The sequence below is a fragment of the Opisthocomus hoazin genome, chromosome 5 (assembly GCF_030867145.1).
Source record: "Opisthocomus hoazin isolate bOpiHoa1 chromosome 5, bOpiHoa1.hap1, whole genome shotgun sequence".
NCBI lineage: Eukaryota > Metazoa > Chordata > Aves > Opisthocomiformes > Opisthocomidae > Opisthocomus > Opisthocomus hoazin.
The window spans coordinates 55,720,863-55,740,350 of record NC_134418.1 but is presented as its reverse complement, the minus strand read 5'-3'; the positions used below and the strand labels follow the sequence as shown (position 1 = coordinate 55,740,350).

Here is a 19,488-nt window from a genome sequence, read left to right as displayed (position 1 = left end):
TGTGTGTACTTCGGAGAAATACATATTTTGATAGTACTTGCGAAAAAGCAGTATGTATGCTTAACATTATATTTGAAAACTACATAATAAATAAAAGTTCTGTGAAGGGGTGAAAGTGTATGCTGTTATTTTTGATACTAAATTAGGAAAGTGGATCATTTTCAGCCATCTCTTCTTCTTACCACTCTAAAGGAAGCCTCAGCTTCCCCATAAAGTCCTTTCAGGTACCAACTCCAATTTAAGGAAAAGTGAGGAACTGTATGAACTACACTGCTATATGTGCAGAGGAAGCAAAGTGAATGGATGTGCATCCTCTGGGAAATTCTGTAACTAAAGTACTCTACAGACAGTGAATGTTGTTCTTGCTTAATTTCTATGTTTGTTTACTGAGTAGTATTGGTCAATCCATTTCCTTTCTATTCTTATTTTTAACAGTTTTGTCCATCAGTTTTTTTAGGAAGAATCATAATATGATGAATTTTTTCAATTTATAGTCAAGGAGCAACGCTCTTAAAAGCTAACTTAATTGAAGTTATATTGTCCTTTTCAGATAGGAATTTCAACTGGACTGTGTTAAATCTCTCAAAGCATTAATCTGACTTTTTAAAGCAGATTATATCTAGTCCAGATGTTTAAAACACATCAGAAGTTCTGTGGAATACTCAGCGTTGATTGAAACAGATTGCCTGGAATATGGGTCTCATAATTGAGTACCAAAATTGCAAAGTGCCAGCCCTTTGAGAGAGGCGGGATACTGGTCGACTACACAGCTGACTTTCAGGTTTCCTGCCTGTGGGATAAATATTGAGAAGGAGCTATCCTGCATGGACTGCATTCCCCTTATCTGGGAAGAGCAACCTGTGAAAGCATGGACTTGTGGGGATGGATCAAAAATGGCTTAATTTAGCTTCCGTTTAATCTTGATCTTACTACATCATGCTTTCCTTTTTGCTGTTATTTGTCAGAGCAGTTTGTTCATTTTAATGGAGTTTTAACATTATAGGTATTTAACTGAAAAAAAAAAACCCACCAACCAACTTTTCCATGTATGCTTGTTTGAAGGCATCTCTCTTTAAACTACTGTATTGTTTTTGTAGTTATTGTGAAATCAAATGTGATTGCTTGTGTTGTCTAATTGTCTGTGCAAATACAAACAAAGCATTCCTGCTTTCTGCTGTTGTTTTCAGGTGGCATTGATTCTTCACAACCCGTGCACTCTATTAGCCAGAGCATTCCGTTTTCCCAGCCTGGGGCTGGGACATCTGTTTCCTCTGCTCTGATCTCGTCAGGAAGGACACCTGCACCAAGCCTTTCTTCACAGCCACGATCTTCACCCTCTGTTACACAGTCACCAGAGTCAGCCCTTCAGGAAGGTACTAAAAGAGAATGGGAAGTTCCAATACAGACTTCTGCCCTGTTTCACACATGCACGTGCAACCTGGAAGCTTTATTGCTGCTCTTCTGCATTTGTCTGACTGGAGTACATCTCTTGCATCTTGTCAGGCTCCCTTAGTGTTCCTCTTTGGTACCACCTTGGTTCTAGCTTCTCTTAGCTCTTCTGTTCGATTTCCTTTGGCCATATGTCATCATTGGCTTGTTTGTCTTGTTGGCAGTCTCACACATCTCTTCTTTAAAAAGCCCTTGTTTTAGTTCCCTTATTTTTCCTGAAAAGCTGATCACTAGGCTTCTTAGAAGGAGATCTTAGAAGTAGCTTTTGTAATCAGTTGGTATTGAAAAATCAGATCTAAACTAGCAATTTGCTAGTACTAGCGCTGGGTAACAGAGTGAGATTGAGTGTTAAAGTCAAAGCAAGAGAAATGTTTTCTTATTCCCTAGCTGTAAGCTCCGGTGGAAAGCTGCTGCACGAGTTCTTGTGGGAGAACAGAGGAGTTCTTGTATAAACTCCATCCTGTTCTGATGTTGGTAGCCTCTTGAAAAAGAATCAGTTGGGTCTTGAGCCTTCTTCAGCCGTGCTAATTCTGCCCTGATGTTTTGACTTGCTACTATTCCAAATCTAATTTACTGCACTGATTTATAATTGTTATTTTGGTCTGTAGTTCCTCTTGGTAATTTCAAAATTTTAATTTCGTATGGAAGAACAACTCATTGTGTGAGATGAAAGTAAGCATTTATTTTTTCCAGAACGATGTGATATGTCTAGTTTTCAAAATAATGTGACTGTCACAGCATGTTACTTACTCTTAAATGTCAAAGTCCTCTGACATAAATGTCCAGATTTCCCCTTTTGCTCCATTTCTTCCTGTTTCTGGTGGAGTGGAGAATGTAAAGAAATAACTTGTCTGTGAGTCAGCTCTGTTTATCTTACAGGCAAAAAGATACTTCCTGATTCTTATGAAGTCCGATGTACAGTGTACCATTTTAAGGAAAGTAATAAATCAATTTTTGGAACTGTGCTTGGTTCTTGCACAGTTTTGTAGCTGATTTTGGTACTGGATAGAATTTGTAGTGTGAATGCATTTGCTAGAAAAAAACATTGCTTCATCTTCCAGCGAAATCACGTAACTGTGTTTCTAACAAGAAAAAGGATTTTAGCTGTTTTAATTGTGCTTGCCTTAACGTGCAATATATGAGTTCTTGCAGCGATTCCTGTATAATGTGTGAATACTTCCTACATTAAATACAAATTACTGCCCTCACTGCTGAACTCTTCACTAAATTAAAATACTTTCAGTAAGTGGAGGTTAATGCAATATGTAGCTGAATGAGCGCACTTTAAAATCAACAAGATATGTATGTCAGGAATATATAGATAAGTCATCAGGAGTTTGCATTGATCTAGTTGTATTTACGTTAATATAATCAATAATAAATCCATGTGCATGTCATCACATGTATGTTTCTATGTTCAGATGATATTTTTATGACCATTAGAAGATTTCAAACTCTTTTCAGTTAGTTTCATTTGAGCAGTCTGAAATAGATAATGTACTCTTGCAATACCTTTTTATGAACAATTAAGTGTGATAACTTTATTTGTAGAAATTAACCTACTGAAAAAATCACACACATCTACTGAATGTTTGTCTGAGTTGTTAGGATTCAAAGTGTGTTTCTTATGCAGGGGTTAAACGGGCTGATTTTTTATCTTATGTTAGAGTAGTGTTGTGTACATGAAAGCACTCTGGAAAACCAGTTTGAATTAACTTTTAAAGTGAGTTTCATTGTTTTAAGCTCCTGTGTGGGCATTTCTATACAGAATTAAAATACTGCAATTGTTTAGTTGACTGAGTTCTAACAGGACAAAAAAACTTAAAATGTATTAAAGCCTATTTAGTCTTCTATAAATAGCCATATACTTTTAATGCAGATAACCTAATTTACTTGAAAATGGCACCCTAGAGATGAACTTTGAGAATACGTGTCCTGGCTGGATGTTGTTTGTAGAACTCCTTAGGTTTTATGTTGCTGAGAGGAGCTGATGTGTAAATGAAAATAATTCAAAGAGTTGAAGACAGTAGGAGGGTTCATTTTTGTAAGAACTACTATTTGTGATATGAAGATTTTAATGCCATAGTAAATTCATTGAAAATTAGGGTTATGGGTGGACAGCCAGTTAAAGAACTTCAGAATGTAGGGGGGTTTTTTTGCATGTGGTTATTTCATTTTCATTTTTGGTGGGGCTTCCATTATGAAACTTAAGTCACACAAAATGTAAGCTTTATATTTTAAAAGTCTTTCGTGGTATGGGTGATTGTTACTTGAAATACCTAAATAGTTGGTTTATTTCATGGACAAAGGGGTTCTTAGCCCAGTTTATCATAACTTTTGTGTCTTCCCACCTACGTTTCTAGGTGTCTGTACAATATAGCAAGATAAAGCCTTAGGGTGCAATGATACTGTGTTACAGGTACACTGGTAGCAGGGTTTAGAAATTTCCAGTCCAAGAAATTAGTGATGATTTAAATTTGTGGTTGCATTTTAAGCCAGAACTATGAAGGAATCATACTCAAAATAAATAATGATTTCACAAAAAGCTTTTGCAGGTTGAAGAGTGGGAGTTTTTAACTTTATTAGCCACTCTGTAAAAGGTATTAAGCAGAACTGAGTTGTCACAACAGAAATCATGATTAGGCATATGGTGGCACTTGGAACTGCTGTCTTCAGCCACCCATTTCTGCCCTTCAGTTGCTTTCTCTCATGTGCTGGCCTACTGGTGGCATGGCTGGGCAGGCAACCAGAATGGGAGGCTTCTCCACTTGAGAACCACTTTTTAAACTAGATTGTTTTTCAGCCATATCAGTTCTCGGCTTGTTTTTGTGGCTGAACAGTTGTGCTAGCACAATGCAGAAGTATCCTAAAAGCAGAAGTTTGTAGTACTGCTGGCAATGAAAATAAATATAAAAAAGAAATCTTCGCAGACTCATAAGGCTGGTAAAAGTCAAATCAGCCCTGCCTCCAGAGGATTCATAATGACATAGTTAATGATTACTAAACTTCTGTGTCACTAGCATATTTTTAATCTCTTTTTCTGTATTCTTTCTGAACACGTGTATCCTTTACGTATGTGACCAGTGACTGGAAAAGGGGGAGTTTTAGCAGTAAAAGCTTGTTTGTTTTCCAAAAAACATTCCAAAGACTCCAAAGTAGCATTATTAGAATGACTAATTCAGTCTTTTTTCTCTCATCTGCCCGTGCTTGGAATTTTTGCATTGGCATGCCCTTTTGAGGTAGATTTACTTTCTTCTCCTATCAGTGTACATATTTTTAGAGGTCCATCTTTGCACTCTCACACTGTGCCCATCTTCTTTTACTTTGGCTTGCTGTTTGTGTTACACTGCGTCTTTTATTCTCATCCCGACTTTTTTCCCCTATTACTTGCATGTTAATTATTTTCAGTTGTTTTTTCTCCTTCACAATAGTGCGGTGGTTCTGTGTAGTTCCTTGGTAGCTCTCCCAGGCCTGAGAAGAGACATGGTCTCCTTGGCTGTAGCCTGGTTTTGCACAGAGAATCATTTTCTTGTATCCTTATCAAGCACATCCAGTAACCTTCATAAAAGCTTGGACTATGAATCACTTGAGTTAGTCCTGTGTTTTAGTAGTATAGAGAAACTGAAGCATTACACCTCCTCAATTGCACGTGGGTTGATTTTGCCTTCATCATTGTGACCACTGGTATTGTGGAGAAACTTGATTGGAATGAATGCACTAGATAAAGTGAGATAATATCAGTCTCTTTGTGCACTAACCTCTGTATGAAAGTTCAGCTTCTCAAAAGTGTTGTGATATGGTTTTGCTCTGTTTTCTTTTTACTTCCAGTGTTTGAATATATACTCTTCACCTTGATTCTGTTGTTTTTTCTAGAGTGAAATGGAAGTGGTCCTCTTGGGTTCATTTGTTAACCCTTTTGAAAAAGCCATGAAACTGCCAGCATTTTTAGCCCATAGTTTACTAAAATAAAAGTTGATATAGTTGATTGAAGTTGTGGATGGGGAGAGATTGTTAATTACCATGACAGTTTTAGATTGTGCATCACGTAGAACACTTTTGTAGCGCTTTCTGGTGTTAAAATAGAGAACAGTAGTGGTGCCACAGTGCTTCCACAGGGGAAAAAAGTCCCAAGCTCTCAAGAGCCTGAAAAATTCTGAAGAGTTTTGAAGGATTAGAGTATTTTCTTGCTATAGCAATGCATTGGATAGCTAAGAGAGAAACAGTGGTCACTTGCATTTATTTAAGATGCGTCTGCCTGACTACAGGCATATTTAAAAGTCTTTGCTAACCGTGCTCTGTGACAAGAGGCACTTAAGACCTCTTAGAGGTGCTGAAATTGCATCAGTGATTAGTAATGTAGGATATTAATTATAAGCTATTTGTGCATGCTTTGCTCTGTTTTAAAATGGTATATGTGTGTGCTGCTTTTGTGTATTGTTCACATATGTTTAGAGTAGATATTGTAAAAAAAACAAACAAAAAAGCAACAACAAAAAAACACTACCAAAAAAGCCACTAACAAACCCTACACATTATGGTTTGGCGGTGACTGTGGCAACAGTTGTTGAGTTGTCACCAGATCTTAAAAGTGGATAGTGTATTTAGGTGCTCAAATACAAGTCTGTGAGCCTGAATTTAGGCAGTAATTTAAAAGTAACGCTAACCAAGTTTTCAGGTATACCTCACTTAAATTTCACTGTGTTGCCAAGGTATCTGTTTGTTCTCTCGCATGTTGTGGCAGCAGTGTATGTCATTAATTTCTGGTAGCGTTCAGAATTCCAATGTGAGTGATTCTGGCCTTAAAAGGGGCAGGTGTGCCAAGAAAGAGTTTAACATTAGTGTTTTCATAACACAATTTGAATTTCTGGGAAGGAGCTCATTTATATGTATTAACTTATGAAAGTGTTCCAGTGGACAAACTCATATTAAATACATAGAAAGTCTGTGTGTGTGTGTTTAACTTCCTGATACACATGCGTGCGCACACACATGCACATATATATATAAAATTTCCTGCCAACTTCCATGTGCTACTAATACTTTGCTAAACTAGCCCACTAAAAACCGCTTCTACGGTACTGCTCATAATAGTTCGTATATGGACTATAGTTCTGTGGTCTAGGGTTGCAGATTATCTATTTGCATGTTGGGATTTTCTCTGGAATGGCAAATTTCTCTCACTTTTAATGCAGTGATTTGTGACTTGTTTCTCATCTTTCCTGTCTGTCTGACTCTTATGTTTGTGCTTTCCACTTCACAGGCGTGCAGTATGGTGGATATGTTAATAACCAAGCTAGCTCTGCACCAGCTCCCTTGTCATCAAGTTCAGATGATGAGGAAGAGGATGAGGAGGATGAGGAAGCAGGTTGGCTTTAGCTTTACACCAGTGTCTTGTTCTCTTCCTACTCAGTTTTGTTCCATATTTCCATCCCCTGAAACTTTTTTCCTTGAAGACAAAATGTCACTCTGACTTATCATGTATCAAGTTAACTAGACATTTCCCAGCTGTTACTAGTATAGTAAACAAAAATGAGTTCAGTACTGGTCAGGAAAGGGTCTCTTTTTTTTGTTTGTTTTTGTTCTGTTAATACCAGATGTTTTATGTATCTAACAAAGTAATATTCACAACTTGCAAGATTCCCATATTTTTAGTATTTTGATTTGCCGTGGATTTTAAACTCTTACCTGAAGATAATTAGCTCTAGAACTTAGACTGATAATTGCTTATATTAAGCAACTAGATGCTGTTTGTATCATCACATAAAACAGTGTTTACGTTTTTTTCCATTTTGTGCATAGGGAACTCTTAGAATTAAGGTGGTAAAGTAAATATTGAAAGGTAGTAAGTGTGCTTTTTAAGATAGTAAATTAATTTGTGCTGCTTTTTTTCTCCTTCTAAGGTATGTCTCTATGGTCAGGCACGTAGGTTCAGTTTTAACCTGCTTGCTTTGTAAGGAATTTAAAATTTTTTTTTTTTTTTTTTTAAGAAGCAGTTTGTCCTGATTGAATGAAATGTTATGTTCTTGGTTGCAAGGATTCTGCCTGTATTTGTCAGAATTGTGTGGTTTTGTGAGTTTGGTGTTGCTCACCACCTTTGATTCTTGATTGGTAACTTTTTTCCTTCTAACAAAGAAAAGTCTTTACAAACTGTATATGGGTGGTAACAGTGTAAAAAGCTTTTTTGAGATTAAACATTAGACTTCAACCCTTGCTGACAGATGGAAGTAGCAGCACATACCTTGTGCTGATGTACTACTCCCATTTGTGTGTGCTGGCCTTGAGTATTAATTTGGGATAGCAAACTTTTTAAACTTTTCCTTTAATCTTATAATTCATGTTGTAACTAGGCAGAAAAAATTCGGTGTCATATAATTCTGAGTTTTACTAAAATAATTAAGTCATAAAACTAGAATACTGTGAAAATAGTGCCCTCTTAATGATATAATGAAGAATGGAGCAAAAGAATGATGACATCCAGATCATGGTTAAGAACAGTGTCCTGGTTTCAGCTGAGATAGTTAATTTTATTCTCAGTAGCTGCTGTGTTTTAGATCTAGTACGAGAGGAATGTTGGTAACGCTGCTGGGTTTAGTTGTTGCTGTGAAATCAAGGATGTTTTTCAGTTTCCCATATTCAGCTGATGAGCAGGTGTGCAGGAGCTGGGAAGGGAGCACAGCCAGGCAGGTAGCCAAGCTGGCCAATGGAAATATTCCATACCATAGATGTGGTGCTCAGTTTGAGACAAAGTTTTCATATTCCCTACCATCTTTTGCTCTCAAGTTCTGTGCTTCACTAAAGCTTGTAGCCTTTGAGCTATCATTGTATTTAAATTTGATTTTATGCGGAAGAGTGAAAGGACACCCAGGTTCAATACATAGGCTACCTGATGAATAAACTTGCTTTTTCATGCCCTGTCACCAGGGGTTAATACAAATCCTAAACAGATCCTGTAGACAGGTTTCTAGCTCAGGCTGTGCCAGTAGTTTTATGGGAAATAAGTGTTGGACATCTGGCTGCTTGTGTTTGTGTAGCTTCTCAATTCTTTTGTTGCTCTTGCAAGCTAGATCTTTAACTATGTTGCAAAAGAGTTCTTGAAAACTCTGAAAGCAAAAGTTATATTGGTAGAATAATTATTTAACAGTAAAAACATGTTATAAGTATTACTTTTGCCTAAGCAGTGTTTTCTAATATTTTTTTTCTTCCTAAAGCCATTTTTCTGTCTTCCAAATGTGTGCATATTATGCTAAAGTAAACTGACGGCTGTTGTGGCTTAATTTAAGCTTAGGAAAACTTTTGTGGAAGTTGTTGTGGGTTCTTTTGAGGGACAGTATGTGAGATTTCCATGACACGTGTGACCAGCTTAGAGTTTGAAGCTACTTTTGGTCTGCAGGAAACCGTGCAACTCATTTTGAGTTAACTATTTATTTTCCAGTGGAGAGTAGAATAGGACACAGTGTAAGTGTTGGGACTCTGACAGTTCTCAAGAATATGTTACAAAATTCAGAAGTTCTTTAGAGGAAAAGACTTTATGTGAAAGGTCTTCAGTAAGTATACGAGATACTTAGTAAAAGGATTCACTTGCTTATTTTAAGTTTGGCAGACCTTGTTCGTGTTTCAGAATATCTGAGATAATATGCTCTGACTAGAACGTTTCTGTATGTCAGAAATTATGCGTAGTATTTTTTGTAGTAGAATTACAACTGAGATGCACTATTATATCTTACTAGTGCAGACAGCAAACTCATTTTGTATGTAATTGTGTTATAGATGGGTATAATTTTGTGAATACAATTTACTGTGAGAAAAACTCTGTGAAGAGTGACCGGTTAAATCACAAAGCTTGAACTAGTGTGTTGCACGTTCATGCTGTGCTTATATGCTCTTGGTATTTTTTTGAAATGCGGAATGAACTTCTAGTCAAAAAAGAAAAACTTCTTGGAAATTCTTAAATGTTGATCTTGTTGACCTAATAGAAGCGTATGTTGGCTTTTCTATAGTAGGACTTGTCAAACCTTAGAAAGCTGTGTTCCTGCTCAGGGATCAAAATAATGATTCCATTTTCCTTCGGTGTTTAGAATAGAAAGAAAGATAAAATTCAGTAGGAAAAGAAATCTTGCAGTTGTGTCTTGTATAAACTTAAGAAAAACAAAGGGAAATCTACAGTGAAAAACAGTCTGAAAATTAGCATTGTAGGAGTTTCACACTGTTAATATGTTATTTAAAATAAAATCTGTGGTTAGTGTTAAGTGTTTTTTTAATAGTTTTTCTGTTCTTAGCTGAGTGCTTTAAAGGCGAAATGCTCAAAAATAATCTGTACAGTCATGATGTTGCCGTGGTATTAATGTGTGCCAAATTTCAGTGATGTTATGTTTCCATATGCAAGAGTCTCTTTACTTGGAAATCCCAGCTGAAGGGGGATCAAATCTCAAATGTTCCACCATGGAAGTTCTCCATTGAAATACTTTCACCTTCACAATGGGATGTGTCATCACGGTTGATCCTTCTGAGTAGAACAGCATAAGTGAAGGAAGTCACAATAGAGACGATTTTAAAAATGTTGTACACTGCTTCAGTAGATGTAGTCTAGAAAGAACTTTTAGTTTAATAGAAAAATACTTTTTTTATTTCAAGAAACAACTTTCTAAACTGTTTTTGTCCTTTTCTCATTGATCTCTCTTTTGCTGTTTGTTTGGCATGTGCTTGTTTGTTTGTTTTTATTATGTTGATTGTTTATCTCTTCCTCCCCCTCCTCTTTGCAGTGCTAATAGATTTCAAGTCTTAGGGCTGAAGTGGTCTTTTTTCCCAGGATCTTTCTTGACAGTTTCTTACCAAAGTTTTTAGAAAAAATTCAGTCTCTTACTTCTCAAAAATCTGCGATTTCTGAAGCACCTAACTTTAAATTATTTTCCTCCCCCAGCAATTGATAGTTCCTCTACTACAAGCAGTGCCTCTCCTGTTCTAAACAATTATGATGCCCTGGAAGGAGGTGGCTATCCAGGTAAGCAATTTATCACATGTTAGTTCTGAATTGTTTGTTTGTGATTTAAATGTTTACTGTTGATTATTTTTTCTATTTCTGCTGTTTTTTATTAATTAACAAGTAAGTAAAAGGAAATGCCTATGAAAGGGGAGGGGGGAGAATCATCAGAGAACGTACCTCACTTTTTTAATCACTTTTCACAGTTTTAATACTGCAGTTGGAGTAACGATTGAATAAAACTTCCCTGTATCATAAGTCATACTTTCCATTATAATATTGAGAACAATGCTGAAAGTGTGCTCTGTGTGAAAGCAGACAGCTTTCTCTAGACTATACTGTGGGCCTGATTGTGTTGACATTAGTAGCTGATAATAGTTGAGACGCCACTACTAGCAGACTACCTCAGTCTTGAAATCTGTAGAGCTGTCATATTCAGATCAGGTGGAAAAGATTCTGTTCAATGTGGGTATGTTAGCCATTATTTTAAAAGATAATTGGATTGATTTGAGGGTCTCCATCTCTGGGTCTTTTGCATTGATCTGGCCACTGAGAATGTCAAAGTAGTTTGCTTAGTTTGGTGGGTTCCTGTGTAAAGTAAAATCTCTGCCAAGTAAAAAGCCGATATTGTTATCCGCATAGGGTCTAGCTCATGCAGTAAGGGTAGCAGAGGTATGGCTGCAGGATTATGAATTCTGATTTCTCAGCTAATAACTAAACATTTTGGTTCTGCCGAAGGCGTATTCTAAAAATAATTTGTTCCTTTTGTTTTCCTTAGAGTGACAGGATCAGCTTTATATTTCTTCAATATGTTGATTCCCGCCCCCCCCCCTTCTCCTGGAGCACTCATGCCAAACATAGTTTCATGGCAGTTGGTTTCTTGAGTTGTTGGTTTCTTCGCTTGCCACTTTTTCCAGTGGATTTTACCAAGCTTAAGTTCTTCTGAAACTTAGTTCACATTTGTAGACATTTCTAAAGAGTAGTTTCATCTCTTTACAACTGTTTTCTATGAATTTAGGTCTATATGTTACTTTCAGTTTGTCCTTTAAAGATAGTGGGACCAAACTGTGCTGGAAGGATATACAGGAGGGGCTTGCATTACTTCAAGAAAACCTCTGTGTCTACATTTAGAGGATAGTTCTGTTGCCTTAGCCTTAAGTTTGAAAAGTATTTGAAAGTGGTAGAGGAGAGGCTAAGCATGAATGGTCTCTTCTACCATTTATATCGAGTGCAAATAGGGCTTTTTATTTCTTTCTTATTCCATTGAAATACTTTTTTTTTTTGTTAGGTAGCATTTTGTTAGTAGTCATACAAGTCTATGGTCATTTTCTCATGTATACCCTCTTTATACATCAAGTTGTTTATCTGCACTGATCAAATAACTTAGCAAGGAAGACTACTTATAATGTAAAAACTTATAAATGGAAAAAGTGTTGTTTGTTAAGGATTTAGTAGTTGTCATGTAAACTAAGAAAGAAATAGTAAGTATGTTCAATACCTGTGGGATTTCTTTTCTCCTTCCAGAGGCACGTTCTGTGACCAGCAGCCCAGTTCCTGCTCCATCAGTCCCCCAAACATCAAAAGCTTCTAAGCCCTTTGGTTATGGATATCCAACACTGCAGCCTGGCTACCAAAATGCAGCACCACCTACTCCTGTGCAGCCCAGTAATCCAGGACACCATCCTGGGCTTCAGCACTATCCACAGGTTTGTATTTTTAATTTAAAAGTTGCTTCATGAAGTAACTTCAAGGGAAAAGTCCTTTCTGTATGATATATTTCTTTTTTTAAATATATTTTCGTATTTTGTTTTTATAATTTCTGAGCCAATAAATGTTAAGTATAGTGTTGATGTCATAGCTCTGGATCTGAATTTCTTATTAGAAGGATTTTGAATTAAAATTTTAAGTGTGTGTCCAGACAGTTTAGAATAGTTTGAGTTGGAAGGGACCTTTAAAGGCCATCTAGTTCAACCCCCTGCAGTGAGTAGGGACATCTTCAACTAGACCAGGGTGGTCAGAGCCCCAGCCAACCTGACCTTGAATGATTCCAGGGATTGGGGCATCTACCACCTCTCTAGGCAACCCATTCCAGTGTTTTACCACATCATAAAAAAATTTCTTTCTTATATCTAGTCTGAATCTATCCTCTGTTAGTTTAAAACCATTGCCCCTTGTCCTGTTGCAACAGGTCCTGCAAGAAAGTCTGTCCTCATCTTTCTTAATAAGCCTCCTTTAAGTACTGAACGGCTGCTATAGGGTCTCCCCACAGCCTTCTCTTCTACAGACTGAAGAACCCTGACTTTCTCAGTCTTTCCTCATAGGAGAGCTGTCGTCCTCCTCTGGCCCCGCTCCAACAGCTCCATGACATTCCCGTGCTGAGGGCTCCAGAGCTGGATGCAGGACTCCAGGTGGGGTCTCACCTGAGTGGAGGAGAGGGGCAGAATCACCTCCCTCGACCTGCTGGCCACACTCGTTTTGATGCAGTCCAGGATATGGTTGGCCTTCTGGTCAGCGAGCGTGCATTGTTGGCTCATGTCCAGCTTTTCATCCAGCGGTAACCCCAAGTCCTCCTCGGCACAGCTGCTCTCAATCCCTCCCTCCCGCAGCCTGTATTGATAGTGGCGGTGGCCCCAGTCCAGGTGCAGGACCCTGCACTTGGCCTTGCTGAACCTCATGAGCATGGCATCATCCACAGTTTTAAGGTTTGGTATTTCAAAGAGCTGTACTTTTTGATAGGAAACCATAAAGAAGCATAATGAAGTACTTCAGTAAATACACATGTGATCAGAGCACTTTTATAAGCTATGGTCTCAAGAATTACATCACCTTACCAGCAAGGCATGGCATAGGGTCCAGATGAAGGAGTTCTGTAGAACCTGTGCTGGGTGTGTGATGGAGAAGTCTGCCTGCATCTGCTCTATTTTCCTGGAAGAGAGAGCACCAAACACTCAAGTTGTGTACAATCATCTGGCTCCCATTGCATGCGGGTAACCAGTAGCAGCAAAATCTGAAGAAGAGACAGACACTGAGGCAGAATACTTCTCTGCACTGCTTCGGCATTTGTGTATGTGTGAAGGGGTGTAGAAAATGAAACCTACTGACCTACAAATTCCACTCTCTGAAAGAAGTCCTAGCTGGCAAATGGATCAAAGCTGCTGTTGTAGTACCATAAGTTAGCATATAATATCCAAGAGTGCTTTTATTGTTATAGAGGTAATGTAAAATGTGACCTGGAGGGAATGTGTAATTTTTAATTTTTTTTTTGAAGTTGAAAAACTTAGCTTCATCTTCACTATAATGCAAGATGGAGTTAGGCTCTTTTCAGGAGTACACAGTAAAAGGACAAAACGCAACAATTACAAGTTGCAGCAAGTGAAATTTTGGTTGGACCTATAAGGAGAAAATTCTTCAGAATGGGAGTGGGGAAGCAGTAGTACAGATTGTGCTGTGACGTCGTCAATCCTTAGATACTTTCAAAATTCAGCTGGAAAAGGCTATGAGCAACCTGATCTGACTCTGAAGTTAGCTTTGCTTGAGCAGGGGGTTGGGCTTCCAGACCTCAGAGGTGCCTTCCAACCTAACCTTTTCTCCTTTTCTATGGTGTTTTGTTTTGTTTTAATTTAAAAATAAATACATAAAAACCAGTTTCTGGAACTTTTTTTGAAAAGTAACATTGTAACATCTTTGAAAGAGGGGAAGAAAATTGTCAGCCTTGCTGGTAACTTGTTTTCTTACGCCTGGAAAGCTTGAAGGATTGTGTGTGACTTGCAATGTTGATTTGTATCATGAACTTGAATTTTGTCCAATGATACGTTTTTGGAAGGTATGTCACATTTGTCTTAACATTTTTAAATTTCTACTGTACAGCTCTTTCCTTGTTTGTTTGGGTTTGTTACTAATTACTGCTGTATCTGTTTTTTAATACATGTCTGGAAGAATAGGGATTACAAGATTTAAGGTTGTTGTTTAAACATGATCCTGTGTTTACCCATTTGCAATGCTCTTAATTTTTTCAGCAATATTCAGGGGTGAACCAGTTGTCCTCTTCCTTGGGAGGGTTAAGTCTACAGCATTCTCAGCAGCCAGAAAGCTTGAGACCAGTAAACCTTACACAAGACAGAAATATTTTGCCTGTATCTTCGGTTCCAGCACCTGTGCCTAACTTGAATTCTGATCTTAGGAAATTAAACTGCAGTCCAGAGTAAGTGTACTGTTTCTAGAACAGCATCTTACATTTCTTGGTGGCTTAATTATTAATGTGTCAAAAAATGGCTAAACTGACTTTTGACTTTAAATCTTTTTGATGAGCCAATATAACCCGTTTCACTTGAAAAGAAATTTATCGTCTGCATCCTTACACAAATATTGAAACTGTCCTATCAGAATACATTATATGCAGTGTGAGTGTAGCTTGCTTACTAAAATGTGAAGAAACCTGTTTAATCTTTGCCTTGTTTTATCCATCTTAAAAAAAAAGTCTGTTAATAAACAATTTAATGTTATGCAGTACATTTCATAGAATATTTTTGTAATATTGCATAGGATTTTTTCCAGAAAATTATGATGATCATGCCTAAATACACTGAATAAACTGTGAGTACATTTTACTGTGGTAATCCTTCAATCATGATGTATCCTTTCACCTTTAATTAACTTCAATATTATTTATTATCGCAAGTCAGGTGCATCTAGGTACCATGGAAATTGCTCTCCCCCAAAGATCTTAATTCTAATTCTGAAACAAATTTTATTTGTTGCCCCAAATTAACTCAGCTTACTGCCCTGGTGACAATGCATGGTCCCTCTAGAAAACAGAAATCAGAAAACTGGAGGGTTCGAAATCATTCTTAGGTGTGGAAGAATTTGGACAGCACTATCCGTGAATTGGGTTTTTTTTGACGCTCTTTATTTAGCTTGAAGTCTATCCTCCACATACACAAAAGAGAAGATTTTGACTCAGTATTTGACATCCTTTTCTGATGTTTTCTTATACAAATACTACTTTCTGAGAACTAGTAAATACTATATTCCTTCTGTAGTTCCTTCACCCAAATGATCTTTATAATGAATAAAAAAATACATCATTTTACAGTGAACGTTGTGCTTAAAGCAGTTTTATCTCTTTACTGCAAGTTTTGTTTTGTATATTTGCATTGCTGAACTACTAAATTGGGGAGCGGGGGAGTATTTTGTTTCTTTAGGAAGCTTTTTTAATCTCTGCATTAATTTTGTTTATTAAATCAGCTTTGTAAAACATAAGATTTCTTCAATTTCAAAATTATTTAAAATTGGGCGTTAACACAGTGTTTTTAACATTTTAAAATTTTCATTTTCAACATAATGTTTTTATTTCCTTTCAGCTCATTTCGATGTACATTGACAAATGTTCCACAGACACAAGCTTTGTTAAACAAAGCTAAGCTTCCTTTGGGTTTGTTGCTACACCCCTTCAGAGACCTAACGGTAAAGCAGCTTAATTTTTTTTTTTTACTGTGTATGTTTAATATAAGCATTTGTCCTATTTTCATTCAAACAATAAAGTATGATGAACTGTAAGTCCTAATTTTAATAGAAGTAGCAAAAAATTGTTGGAGACGTAAAGAGGAGGAAGGGCAAAAAGCCTTGAAATTACTACTTCATTGAAGTTCATAAGGGCAAAGCTTTGAACAAGTCCTTGAAGATTTTTTTCCTAATTGTTGGAAGTCTTTGCTTACCTGTTGTTCTCTGAAGCTCTGAACTACTGCGCTGTATGTTGCGCTCAGAACTGTCAGATAACCTCTTGAAAAGGTGTTTACAGTGCCCTCTTGAAAAGAGGTGCTTGTGTTGAATGCGTTACTGGCATGATAAGTGCTGTCGAGAGAAGGTAAGCACAGTGTAAGATTGGAGCTGTGTTGCTAACTGTTAAGCACCTCCTCTCCATCTAATTTATTTGTATTTATGTAACAAAGTCAATAACTGTCTGGTATGACTGTTTTCATATAATGTGTGCTCTTTGTGTAAGATTTGCTGTCTATCATGTTTAGTTGCCCAAAGTTGTCCTGTCTTTCATAATTTTTCTTACCATAGTAGCTGTGTTATTGTAACTGTGTAATTTAAAGAAATTTCATTAGAAATCTTATTACGTCTTTGATTTGTGAGATTGGATTAAGACGATTAAATATTATGTCTTCTGATTTTAAAGAGGAGGATATTTTTAATAGGCATCACTATTACTCTGTGTGAAAATGAGCTAAAAAGATAAAAGGAAAGATGATAGAATAGCTAGTCTTACGAAGCTTTTATACACTGTACTGCACAGTAATGTTTTCCGTAAAATGTAGTATGTACCTTTGTTACAGCTTTCCATTGCTTCTTTTTAGCAATTACCAGTAATAACATCAAGCACAATAGTGAGATGCAGATCCTGCAGGACGTATATCAACCCTTTTGTTTCTTTCATTGATCAAAGGAGGTGGAAATGCAATCTGTGCTACAGAGTTAATGATGGTAAGTTTTAATAGCAGGAGATGCTTGCGTTTATAGAACCTCTTTCAAGTATTTACATCATATCAGCCCGAGGGGTACTTTTAGATGAAAATGTAGATTAAAATGACTGTTCTTAAGATGTTTTTTAAAATCTCTGGATTATGTCAGATGTGTTGTGCATTTTCTGAAGCAAAAGGTTGTTTTGCAATTTTCTGGGAGATGAAGAAAATGTGATCACACTATGCTGATTACTTGTATAATGAAACGAAGTTACTCCATTGACTGCTGTTGCAATACGCAAGTGGAAACCTGATGACAGCTAATACTGTCTGCAATCCAGGCCAGAGGTTATGAGAAACAATACAGATAGAAGCTTGTTGTTGTGAAATGCTCTATTTGCATTGGTGTTTTTAACTTGCTGTTAAAAATAAACCTTTTGTTTCCAGTTATTTAACTTTGATGTTGCTTGGGCTACTGAAGTGTTCCTTAGTTTTATGTATCCTTAATGTGAATTTTTTCCTGTTATTAGTGATAATTGAAATATGTCTGCCTTAGTTTGCTTGTAGCTACCATAATGGCTTTTATTTGCTGACAAACACATAAATTTTTGTGGGGGGGGGGGGGAAATAATTTTTTTTTTTTAATAGTTCCTGAAGAATTTATGTATAATCCTCTGACACGATCTTACGGAGAGCCTCACAAACGGCCGGAAGTCCAAAATTCTACTGTGGAATTCATTGCTTCCTCAGACTATATGGTAAAAAAAAGTTTTCATGGTAACTTCCAGGAACAATTGCATGTTAATATAAATGCGTTTGAAATGAATGTTGCACATTGCTCCAGTGGTGAATATTAATTTGTCTGTGAAGGTCCTGTTAACATCAAATAAAATTAAAATTTGTATTTATTTTGAGTTTTGGCAAATGTAGATATTCAGAGGATTGTCAGTTAAGGGCAATTGCAATGTGTGTAGTGTAGTTTAATGTGGCATAATCTGGTTTGAGTCTGATGCAACATGATTTCTGGGTGTCCCCTCGTTTTGAAGAGGTTTTGAAAGACCGCTAATGGAATAACGAGAGAATTAAGTCAGGTTCAGATTTTTAGTTAGTAATTGTGACAGAAACAATTCCAAGTAGGAGTCAACCTACAGTCGCTGTGACAGTAGTCTTGTCTCCAAGAAAGATAAACAAGGCCTGGGAAAAGGCCCAGTTCGTGATGAGGTTAACAGCAGCAAAAATACATTGTTCTCTTGTCTTTGAATTGAAACACTGGTTAAGACATGTGGCAATGAATAAATACAGCTTGCTGTATGATTGGGAAGAGGATGTAGAATATTTTAACCCTCAGTGAATCACATTGTCCACATCCTTAAAGAACAGTGGTGTTTTGAAGAGTGAAGTATTGGACATCAAAGAGTCATGTTTGAGTTGACTTGGAATGAGAGACTAAAATATCCAATTTCTGTTCTAAAGCATAACACTGCGTGCTTATTACAAATGGGAATTATTAACCATTAGGAATTGTGGTTAAGTCTATCCACATGACTCTTACTTAAGTAAATCAGTTTTACTGTATAATGTATACCTTGCACTTTTCCAAGTATTCCCTTTTCCCACTTCCTTTCTAATGACTAATCATTTTTAACATTACTTTAAATATGATTTTTGAACTTTTTTTTTTTTTTACTTTGTAGCTTCGTCCTCCTCAGCCTGCGGTATATTTATTTGTTTTAGATGTGTCTCATAATGCAGTGGAGGCTGGATATTTGACAATAGTCTGCCAGTCATTGCTGGAAAACCTAGACAAGTAAGAATATAATTAACCTTTTGAAATTAGCTAACATGTTATTAGGAAAAATAGTAACCTACAGTTTTGCAGAGAACTTGCATAAACATTTGTGTTTAAACATTCTGTCCCTAAAGGACACAAGTTCTGTTGCCTGAGATTCTGAAATGCAACTTACATGTCTGAAAAAAAAACAAAACCAAAAAAACCCCACCACCAACCCAGCAAAAAAGTCAACGCCTCCCCAATATCAGCTGTGGAAGCACTTTACGTGATGAGAACGATCTTCCCTGCATGTGATTAAAGGTGGATCTGCAAGTAATTTACTTACTTATCTGCAAAGAGTATTTAGCTGTAACTTCTAACAACAGCTTGATTGTGCAAACGTCTGTAAAATGTGTGCTTCCACTCTGCCAAGACCAACAAAAATAACTAAATTACAGAGATTAAATTGGCAGGTTCATGTGCTGAAACAGCTGAGGTGCTGCGTACTGGAATGTTGTCACCACTAGTGTGAGACTGCCTAGCTGAATTGTGTTGTCAGTTTGGGTTTTTTTAGATCACGGTTACCGAGATCTACCTGTGCTGCTTTGTCTCTGTTCTCATTTTTGTACTGGAACAGCATGGGTGGGATTGGTGGTGGTGCTTTTGGAGGGATGGTTGATAAACTTCAGTATGTTCGTGTCTTGAAAACTAATTTGCATCTGTGGAGGCCTTGATCTGAAAATTGTTTTCCACAAGTTTTTCTTCAGAAACTTGATTTTAATAAAGACACCAACATGTACAATAAAATTCTTTGCTTACATTTATTG

At 36.9% G+C, this 19,488-nt stretch overlaps 1 protein-coding gene across 4 annotated transcripts in view; it reads left to right on the top strand.

Annotated features, from left to right (window-relative positions):
• Positions 1-19,488, top strand: part of SEC24B (SEC24 homolog B, COPII component) — a 46,701-nt gene that overhangs the window by 12,081 nt on the left and 15,132 nt on the right. The window contains exons 3-11 of one of the 4 annotated variants that reach the window (XM_075421347.1): positions 1,188-1,373; positions 6,710-6,814; positions 10,367-10,447; positions 11,951-12,132; positions 14,443-14,627; positions 15,787-15,889; positions 16,786-16,912; positions 17,539-17,648; positions 18,585-18,697. In XM_075421347.1, the coding sequence (XP_075277462.1) occupies positions 1,188-1,373; positions 6,710-6,814; positions 10,367-10,447; positions 11,951-12,132; positions 14,443-14,627; positions 15,787-15,889; positions 16,786-16,912; positions 17,539-17,648; positions 18,585-18,697 (1,192 nt within the window). The remainder of the gene's footprint in view (positions 1-1,187; positions 1,374-6,709; positions 6,815-10,366; positions 10,448-11,950; positions 12,133-14,442; positions 14,628-15,786; positions 15,890-16,785; positions 16,913-17,538; positions 17,649-18,584; positions 18,698-19,488) is intronic. The other 3 variants (XM_075421349.1, XM_075421348.1, XM_075421350.1) reach the window with 3 other exon arrangements.